Source organism: Montipora foliosa, chromosome 12, assembly GCF_036669935.1.
Source record: "Montipora foliosa isolate CH-2021 chromosome 12, ASM3666993v2, whole genome shotgun sequence".
In the NCBI taxonomy this organism is placed as follows: Eukaryota; Metazoa; Cnidaria; class Anthozoa; order Scleractinia; family Acroporidae; genus Montipora; species Montipora foliosa.
The window spans coordinates 5,678,204-5,688,203 of NC_090880.1; the positions used below are offsets into that span (position 1 = coordinate 5,678,204).

The window sequence follows — 10,000 nt, forward strand, 5'->3', positions numbered from 1 at the left end:
CCACTGCAGTTAGTTGGTTTCGGACCAATTCGAGTGCGTTGCGGTCATCGGACTCAATCTCATTGTTCATTCAATATTTGGCTAGAGTAGTATTTGAAATTTAGATAATACCGTAAGCTGGTGGGCCAATGATAAACAAGAGAGATTGACATTTGTGAGTTATGGACTTTTAACGAAAGTGACGAGGACAATGATACATACGAGGTGATACTAATATAAATTTTTTTTTCGTTTCAGCCGGCTTCCTATGAACCTTAATCCTTGGTTTTACTATTCCATGAAGACACCGTTCTCAGCAAAAATATGAAATAAAAAATGGGGGTCACTGTACTCGTTCAGGGAAAAAATAGCCTTTCCTTGACGGATTAACCTTGGCGTTAATGAAAATCCTCCATTTTATCAATGTGCGCGACTTTATGCGCGCGCCAATGACGCCAGAAATTATGCGCAGTAGATTTACGCAATAAAAAAACCAAGGAATCACCTTAAGCTTCTCAGACACGGCTATTATTGTTAGGAATTACGACGAGACACTGAAGCGTAACACAACTTTAATCCACTGGACTCGGCTACACATCGATTTAAAAAGGGGATGTATACGAGTGAAATGCTACGACGTACAAAAACCTTTGATAACAAGAGCGGGAACAACAACGAAAGTAACATGACACTCTAAGTCCTACACACTAGGGTGGGGTTACTATAACTATTCATAGGTCCAGTCTCTCAGGCTTCTTTATCACTCTTCTAGAACGGGTACGGGTTGTAACATTCTCCCCACCTTGTCCTCCTTCGGGGAGGACAACGCTCAATTTAGGCTTGGAAACAGGTATACTTGCAGCATTAACAGTGTTCGTCTGTGGCTTCTCCCCACCATGGACTGGATCCTCTGCTTCCGGGCTTACTTGTGAAGCTGCTGACTCAATCTCTAACTTGTGTAAACGTTGAACGGGTCTGTTGTAGAAACTGTTATGCGCTCTAACTGTAGCGGTCCGTACAAGTCCGTCGTTACCTGGATAAACCCTTTCAACTTTATCCAACGGCCATTTGGTGCGCGGCACATTGTCGTCAGAAATAAGTACAATGTCGCCTACTCGAATAGAAGGGATCTCTTTATGCCACTTGTTTCTTACCGATAGGAGATGTAGGTACTCTTGTTTCCAACGCTTCCAGTAGTGATTGAGTAGTCTCTGCAGGTAGAGATACCTTTCGACAGTTCTCTTACTGGTCTCCTCTAAGCTACTTTCTTTCCTTTCTGGTAACTGATTAATTGGCCTACCAATTGCAAGATGAGCAGGCGTAATAGGTAACGGGTCTCTGCAATCATCACTTACTGCGGTCAACGGCCGCGAGTTAATGATACCTTCGATTCTGACCAGAAACGTGTTTAGCTCAGAAAAGGTGAGAAGTGCCCTTCCAAGGACTTTACGCAGTGGTTCTTTTATCGCTCTGCAAAATCGTTCCCACCATCCACCTCTCCATGGGGAACGCTCTGTGATGAATTTCCACTTGATCCCTCGCGATGAGAACTCTGACTTGATTTGATCCTGATCTAGCGTACTCCACATTCTTTGACTTTCAGTAGTGGGTTCATCGTATAATTTCTGAATTTCCCTGCTTGCTGCGTTGAAGGTTTGTGCATTGTCTGACCACACTGTATGGCAAAGACCTCTGCGACTCGTCATGCGACTAAAAGCTTGAAGGAACTCATCAGTTGTCAAACTATGTGTAAGTTCCAGGTGAACCATACGAGATGATGCGCATGTGAAAATGCACACGTATGCTTTCTTAATGTTTAAATCTTCTTTCACATACAGTGGTCCCACAAAATCAGTTCCAACATGCGCGGAAGCTCGTGAACAGGAAATTCTCTCCTCTGGCAGCTGACCCATTTTCTGGGCACAAGGTCCAACTCGTTGTCTTTGGCAAGCTACACATCTTCTGATAACACGTTTAACCTCACGTCTTCCTTGAGTTAGCCAAACTTTCTGCCTTAAAGTTGATAATATCGTTTCTGTACCAGCATGCAACATGTTCTTATGTACATCTTGCACCATCTTGGCAACTTCAGGATGTCCATGAGGCAAGATTATTTGATGCTTGCTCTGTTCGGGAAGATCAGCAAACTGTAGTCTCCCACCAACTCTTAATACCTGATCATCTCTGTCATAATAAGGGTCCAGTTTCAGGAGGCGGCTGTTACTGGGAAGTACCTCTCCAGCTTTCAGTTTCTCGAATTCTTCGTTGTAGACCACTTCCTGCACCCACATACAACATTTAATCTCGGCTTGCCTCACCTCGTCCGCTGACAGTTCCCTTTCACAAGACCTAGACTTAGTCTTAAACAATTTGACCGCTCTCAATACATAAGCAGTTCCTCGAATCAACTTTAACCATGTCTCGTAGCGTGACATATCAATCAGTGGTTCTGCAAGGACTGCTGTATACACATGGGTAGCTCTTTTTTCCTCGCAAGCTTCGGCGGGAGCAGCCTCGTTTTCGGGTTGAGCGGGTAGTGGTTCACAAGGCGAAGACATCCATTGGGGTCCATTCCACCACACAGTGCGTGAAATTATATCACTACAGCTTAACTCACGCGTCAACAAGTCTGCAGGATTCTCCTTACTTCCACAATACCTCCAACACTCAGGATCCCATGTTGACTGTACCTCAGCCACACGATTGGCAACAAATGGCTTCCAGGATGAACTCTGCCCTTTTATCCAATGCAGTGTCACCATACTATCTGACCAACGCACAACCCTAGCCACCTTCATTGGCAAAGCCCCTACAACAAATTTTAGCAACCTGGCATTTACAACTGCTGCTAAAAGTTCCAGCCTTGGAAGTGACACCTTCTTCATGGGCGCGACTCTGGACTTCGATATTACCAGCTGTGAGGATACATTGTCTTGCTTGTCTCTTATTCGAATGTACACTGCTGCTCCATACGAATTGGGGGAAGCATCTCCAAAACCATGCACCTCTACCACAGAGTCTTGCGTAATACCATTTCCGAAGCATCGAGGGATAGTCACATCTTTTAGCTGCATCGACTCGGACTTCCAACTTAACCACTTTGCTTTAGTGTCGTTATCTAACGGGTCATTCCAGTGTAATCCTTTCAACCACAACTCTTGGAAAAGGATTTTGGCTCTAATAGTGAAGGGAAAGATGAGATGATTCCACTCGGTGCGAGGAATCTAAAGTGGTCAGAGTTCAAGTCCCATGACACGTCAAGTGCTTTTAGGGCGTCGCTCGAATTGAACTCCACGAATTGCGATGAGGCTCTTTTAGCTGGGTCAATAGCATCCATTACTAGCTCTGAGTTACCTGCCCACTTGGTCAAATTGAATGCCGCTGTCATCGTAATTTCTGACATTTCTTGTTGAAGCTTCAAAGTTGAATCTACTGTATCGGCTCCTGTGAGGCAGTCATCGACATACATATTTTGTAAAATTTCTTCTACTGCATACGGGGACATTTCTTTGTATTTGTTTACATGAGCGTGGACTGTAGCAATTGCAAGGAAAGGACTTGCGTTCACACCGAAAGTCAATCTCTGCATTCTGCACACCTTTGGTGCTTCGTTAGGCTGTAAATCTCTCCACAGGCAGCGGTGAACATCTCTGTCCTCTGGTGCTAGTTTGACTTGCAGAAACATCTTTTCAATGTCTGCTATGAGACAAATTTTGTGTGTTCTAAATCGAATCAGTACAGATGCAAGGTTCGGCTGTAAAGGAGGACCAGGAAGAATACAATCCATAAGGGAAGCATCACCTCCTTCTCGTGCGGAAGCATCAAATACGATTCTGCATTTTGTCGTTCTTTTGTCATCACGAAATACAGCATGATGCGGTAAGTACCGCACAGTTCCATTGTCATCACTCTGATAAGGTACTTCCTCTTCAAAACCTTTCGCTACATATTCATTGATCGCTGTTTTGTAAGCCATAGCTTTCACAGGGTCTTGCCTTAACTTTCTTTCAACACTTTCCAGGCGTCTGAAAGCTTGTGCATAATTACTTTCTAGCTTTGGAGGATCTCGTTTCCATGGTAGTTGCACCTCATAGTTATGTCCATCAAAGTTCAATCCTCTATTGAAGTCAGCAACAGCACATTCTTCCTCTTGTGACATAACAGGGTCCTCGATCTCTGCAATACCAATTGATTCCAGTTCCCAGAATCTTTTCAATGTTTCGTTAACTCCTCCGTTTTCTACAACTGTCAGCATGGATGAAGTTTGCCTTGATTGGCGGTTTACTTGTCCCGTGACGATCCAGCCGAGGCAAGATTCTACAGCAACAAGTGACTCACTGGAACTACCTCTCTTACAGACCTTAGTCACAAATGAGTAGTAGTGGTCTGCACCAATAAGAACATCCACTTGAACTGAACCACGAGGATAACTATCTGCAAGAGTTAAGCCTTGAAGATGAGAGTTCTTATGGAAGTCCATCTGTACTGGCCCGAGAGGATTACAAATTTTGGAAATAGAAAGGGTCTCTATCTCCACCTTTGAATCTCCCTTAATTGGTGAAAGAGTAAATTTCACTCTTTGCAATCTCTTCGTTTCGCTGGTCTCCTCACCTAGCGTTGTGACACTTAAGTGGCAGTCTCTCTAAAAGCGGTCCACTCGACTTCGGGACCAAAAATAATTTTCCCTCATTTTTTGTCAGTGAAATGGATTTGGCACATATATATAAAGAAGCAATTTATTATTTTCCAGTTTCTTATTTTTGCTTTGCTACGAGCAAAATTGAATTTTGGCGGAACAGGGGTTGCCGACCGTGATCAGAAAGGTAAAATTCACCGATTTTGTGAAGCGTGCTACGTCCCCTAAAATGCAGCTCACAGAATTTCGTTTTCATACAAATTCTAAGGTACATTCATTACTTAGACTGACGAAATATGGAAACTTTTCAGAAAATTTTAAGCTTACCAGAGAGGCTGGAAGACACCCTACTCTGAGGCCTTTGTTCACCTACTAAAATTTAGCCAAGTTTGAAGAAGAAAATCTCAAAAGTTGGGCCTAAATGAAGGCTAAAAAGCAGATCACAGTAAATTTCGTACCTTAATAAACCGTTCCATAAGTTCAAACCGCTGGGTATCTCCTTGGATTGCACGCGACAACAGATTAAAATCTGCCAGAATCAGTGTATTCACACAACTATTGCTCGTGTCAAAGTTTATTTGCATAACCCTTGCACTCGGTGAAAATATGTCTTCTGCCGTTCAGGTTCGTTTGTTGACCTTCTAAGTAGTGACAAAAAGCTTCCTTTAGTAAATGGATAAACTGGAGATCCAGTTTTGCGGTGCAGGTTGCGTTAAAGTTGATCAATTCTCAAGACTTGCGAGATACTCCAAAAGTAAATAATGGCTGTCACTAATTAACCGTTGCCGTCGTTCTGACAAGCTCCTTTGGTACATTCTCCCATAGATCGACGGAACGCTAGGAGAAGATGAAAGTAGTAAGTTTTCATTTACCGTTTTTATGACAACTGAATCCTGTATTACTACTAGCCTAATGACTACTACTAGGAACTTGAGCGTAAAAACAACAACAACGAACACTCACCGGTTATCTCTGAGAGGTGAGTTCGTCAAGTGCACCTGAATGAACACGACAGGCTTGAATGGAACCATGTTTTTCGATGAATGGTCTGTACTTCTTTTTCATGCTTGATGGCTGCTTGTATTTTACAATCAGCGCTTATGTAGCACTTAAAATGAACGTCGGGATCCGTTGATGCCACGAATGCAACACTAGCCTTATTTGTCACAATGTCACACAAGTTGTAACGTGACCAATATGGAGAATCCCCTTCACTGCGCGGGCCGATCAATATGTTTAGTTTTCAAGTGAAACTCGTTTCATTTCAATATTGAAATGGATAAACCCACCCATTGCTTTAATTTTTGGACTAGTGTAATCCTGTCAGTATGACCGAACGACGACACATTACAGCTTTTCAATTTTTACCTACTTTTCCTCCAAAAAATATATAAGGACTTGCTGACGCAGCAGAGGAAGTAGATATGCAAGTGAAATTCACTTTTTTCTTTCCTGTTTTCAGCCGTTCGTTTTTCACAGAAAACCTAATGGTCGACCCATGAAAAAATGAAGAAAATCAAGAGATAAGGCCAAGAAACTCAGCAGATGCGGAGAGAGCGATTTCTGGCTTTGTTGCTTATAGGACTAGTACCCTACCGTTTTTTCTCCGGAAGGATCCAGCATTGTTGGTCATAAAACTAGTTACGGGACCTATGCAACGGGGAGGGAAATATACACTACGATTGGCATGTGTTATTTAACATATTGACGTCAGCGTTTCATGCGTTTTTTCTGTTATTGATCAACTCATTTGACAATATTATGAGGAAATTCATTGTCAATAACAGGACAGACGCATAGGCCATTGCAGAAACGTGAGAGGACTGGGAAAGAGTATGGTTGTTTTCCATTTGTTTGAAAAATGAAAGATCAACTAAATTTGAGAGTCTTTACCAAGAATAGAAGTTTTTGGAGGAGGAAAATGGCAAAATGGTAGCTCCCCAAATATCACCCAAAATAGAGAGTTTGTATGTATTAGGTAGACAGGCGACAAAATTATAAGGGTTATAAGGGTTTGCTTAAAAGCCAGTAGAGAACTCCGCCTATTCTCTTGACAGTTTTGTTTCTTTGTTTTTCATTTTCACGTGATTATACTGTTGCACAATCTCACAGTATTTAAAATTCTGCTACTTGTATCCCGCCTTAGTCCGAAGATGATATAGATTTAAAAATTTGGTTTTATCAACGGAGTTGATAATGTAAATTGGCCACCGTGCAGAGATTCTAAAAGCTGACGTTTCGAGCGTTAGCCCTTCGTCAGAGCGAATCGAGGGATTATGGGTTACGTGTAGTTTTTATAGTAGAGTAGGAGCTACGCTATTGGTGGTAACATGGCAACGTGAAAAATAGGAATATATTAGTTAAATGAAAAGCGTTCGTTAATACCGTGAGGATTAAGGGTGCCGATTTGAAAGATGAATTTTTGTTCCAGATTCTTGCGGCTTTCCGTCGTACCTAGATGTAGGGAAAGGCCGCAGATAGCCATGTGTTTTTTGGAGTGGTTAGGCAGATTAAAATGGCGAGCGACTGGCTTGGATGCATCCTTGTCATTCTTCTCAACATCGCGAAGGTGTTCGCGGAATCGGTCACCTAGTCGTCTACCTGTCTCACCAATGTATAATTTATTGCATAACGTGCAGGTTATCTTAACAGATCGCTTAGGTCCCGATATCTTGCTAGTGTTAACAATGAAAAGACAAGTTTTGCATCGTGAGCGCGCGCATTTGAAAGTGCCGGGTTGCTCGTTAGTTTTGAGCGCACTTCTAACTAAAAAGTTGCCTGAGTTTTTGTCGCGTTTGAATGAAATAAGTGGAGGTTGCGAAAAGATTCTACCAGTCTCGGGATCATTTTGGAGTAATTTAAAATTACTAAGAATGATGCTTTTGACTGCGTGATTATGAGGATGGAAAGTGAGGGTGAATGGAATTCTGTCATTCTTATCTTTTTGTGACGTTTGTAGTGATGACTGTCGATCAAATTGTTGGGCGCGATGATGGCCCGCTTTGACCACAGAGACAGGATAGCCACGTTTTTCGAAGAACTGGCACATCTCCTCTGATTTGCTGGAAAAATCGGAGTCATCACTACATAGACTATAAAAACTACACGTAACCCATAATCCCTCGATTCGCTCTGACGAAGGGCTAACGCTCGAAACGTCAGCTTTTAGAATCTCTGCACGGTGGCCAATTTACATTATCAACTCCGTTGATAAAACCAAATTTTTGTATACTACTTCCCCACCGACGCAGCACCACAGTTTCTTTAGAAACTACCCCTTCATTCATGATATAGATTTATATCGAAATATTACAAGCACATAACATCGTTTCCTTGCATTTGTTGTCTATCAAGTTTAGTCACAATGCAATTACTCGGTATAGCATTTATTCTTTGTTTGTATGGAATTTTGCAACTTTTGCAAGGCTCCCATTTTGACAAATTTCCACTTAAAACTTGGTTGGGTAGCTTTTCATTCGTTAACCTTTCGGTTGGAATATTTAGATTTTCAATCTAATCAATATAAGAAACTCGCCCCAGTGCTCTCACGTTTCTGCAATGGGCTATTAAAAAGATTGCTTTTTACGATAACAAATTGTCAAATTGTCCGCTCTCGCTAATTGACGTGTCGCACAAATTACAGTTTCATGTGTCTATTCGCTTACTGACAATGAAAATTAGCCAATGAGCGCGGTAGGATTTCTGCAGTTATCGTTAAAATATATATCTTGCATCGATCCGGACCATCTGGAATAGAAATTCGTAACCTCAGAGTCATTCTTATCCTAACGATGTCTGTCAAAATCATAATAGCCGAGGAAAAACATCTTTTTGATATTTCGCGAGCATTATCATCGCTGAATTAAGAGTAGTGTTAATACAGTCTTATATTCACAACAAACACTAGACAGGACTGTTTGCCCGAACAGCAATCAATAAAAAAAAAAAGCAATTGAATCCTTTTGCCTGTAGTTCAACGCACACCACATCCCGTATTTTTTTTCAACAGAAATTTAAAGCCTTGGTAACAGTTACACCGCTAATTATCGAAGCTGCGCTGATGATGACGAGCCACGGAATCAATTTATAACATGAGCATTATTTCAACATGTCCAGATTGGTTGGAAATTTCAAAATGATGGCACGTGTCCTTGAGCATCGAGACTCATTGAATCCCATAGTTTTTAGCTGATCGCTCAGAAACAAGGGGCCCCACTGCTTAAAGAAGTTGATAATTATACACTATTTATGACCAAAACGGCTGAAAGCCTTACCCTTTGGGTCTGCACGTCCCTATATAGCCCATACGGGGAGTACCCCCAGGCAACCTCCTTCGAGCAAGGTAAGATGGCATGTCCCATCACTAAACTATTTGTTTCGCCAGCCTGAGAAATCAAAGACAAACTAGTTTTATGGCCAACAGTGCTGGGTCCTGCTGGAGAAAAAACGGTAGGGTACTAGTCCTATAATCAACAAAGCCAGAAATCGCTCTCTCAGCATCTGCTGAGTTTCTTGGCCCTATCTTTTGATTTTCTTCATTTTATTCATAGGTCGATCATTGGGTTTTCTGTGAAAAACGAACGCCTGATAACGGGAAAGAAAAAAAATGAATTTCAGTTACATATCTACTTTCAGCAACTCCTTATATTTTTTTGAGGAAAAGTATAAGTCGAAAAGGTGTAATGATTGTCGTCGTTCGGTTATACTGACAGGATTACACTAGTCCAAAAATTAAATCAATGGGTGGGTTTATCAATCTCGATATTGAAATGAAACGAGTTTTTCTTGACAAATCTATTCACCATCGCTAGCGCGCGCAGGGCAGGGGATCCTCCATAGCAGGTAACTGGTCACGTTAAAACTTGTGTGACATTGTGACAAATACAATACGGCTAGTGTTGCATTCGTGGCATCAACGGATCCCGACGTTCATTTTTAGTGCTACATAAGCGCTGATTGTAAAATACAAGCAGCCATCAAGCATAAAACAGAGGCACAGACCATGGCAAAACATGGTTCCATTCAAGCCTGTCGTGTTCTCAGGTGCACTTGACGAACTCACCTCTCAGAGATAACCGGTGAGTGTTCGTTGTTGTTGCTTTTACGCTCAAGTTCCTAGTAGTAGTCATTAGGCTAGTAGTAATACAGGATTCAGTTGTCATAAAAACGGTAAATGAAAACTTACTACTTTCATCTTCTCCTAGCGTTCCGTCGATCTGTGGGAGAATGTACCAAAGGAGCTTGTCAGGACGACGGCAACGGTCAATTAGTGACAGCCATTATTTACTTTTGGAGTATCTCGCAAGTCTTGAGAATTGATCAACTTTAACGCAACCTGCACCGCAAAACTGGATCTCCAGTTTATCCATTTACTAAAGGAAGCTT

The 10,000-nt window shown here is 41.9% G+C and overlaps 2 protein-coding genes across 2 annotated transcripts; both read right to left on the reverse strand.

Moving 5' to 3' along the window:
- Positions 1–710: 710 nt before the first annotated feature.
- LOC137980593 (uncharacterized) lies at positions 711–3,053 on the reverse strand. The gene has a single exon (XM_068828048.1). The coding sequence runs from the start codon at positions 3,051–3,053 to the stop codon at positions 711–713; it is 2,343 nt and encodes a 780-aa protein (XP_068684149.1).
- A 71-nt stretch (positions 3,054–3,124) lies between these two features.
- On the reverse strand, positions 3,125–4,459 carry LOC137980594 (uncharacterized). The gene has a single exon (XM_068828049.1). The coding sequence runs from the start codon at positions 4,457–4,459 to the stop codon at positions 3,125–3,127; it is 1,335 nt and encodes a 444-aa protein (XP_068684150.1).
- Between the last annotated feature and the right edge of the window lie 5,541 nt (positions 4,460–10,000).

Excerpts from the sequence above, each read along its gene's own strand:
- LOC137980593 (XM_068828048.1), bottom strand. The coding sequence starts at position 3,053 with ATGCAGCTAAAAGATGTGACTATCCCTCGATGCTTCGGAAATGGTATT.
- LOC137980594 (XM_068828049.1), bottom strand. The coding sequence starts at position 4,459 with ATGGACTTCCATAAGAACTCTCATCTTCAAGGCTTAACTCTTGCAGAT.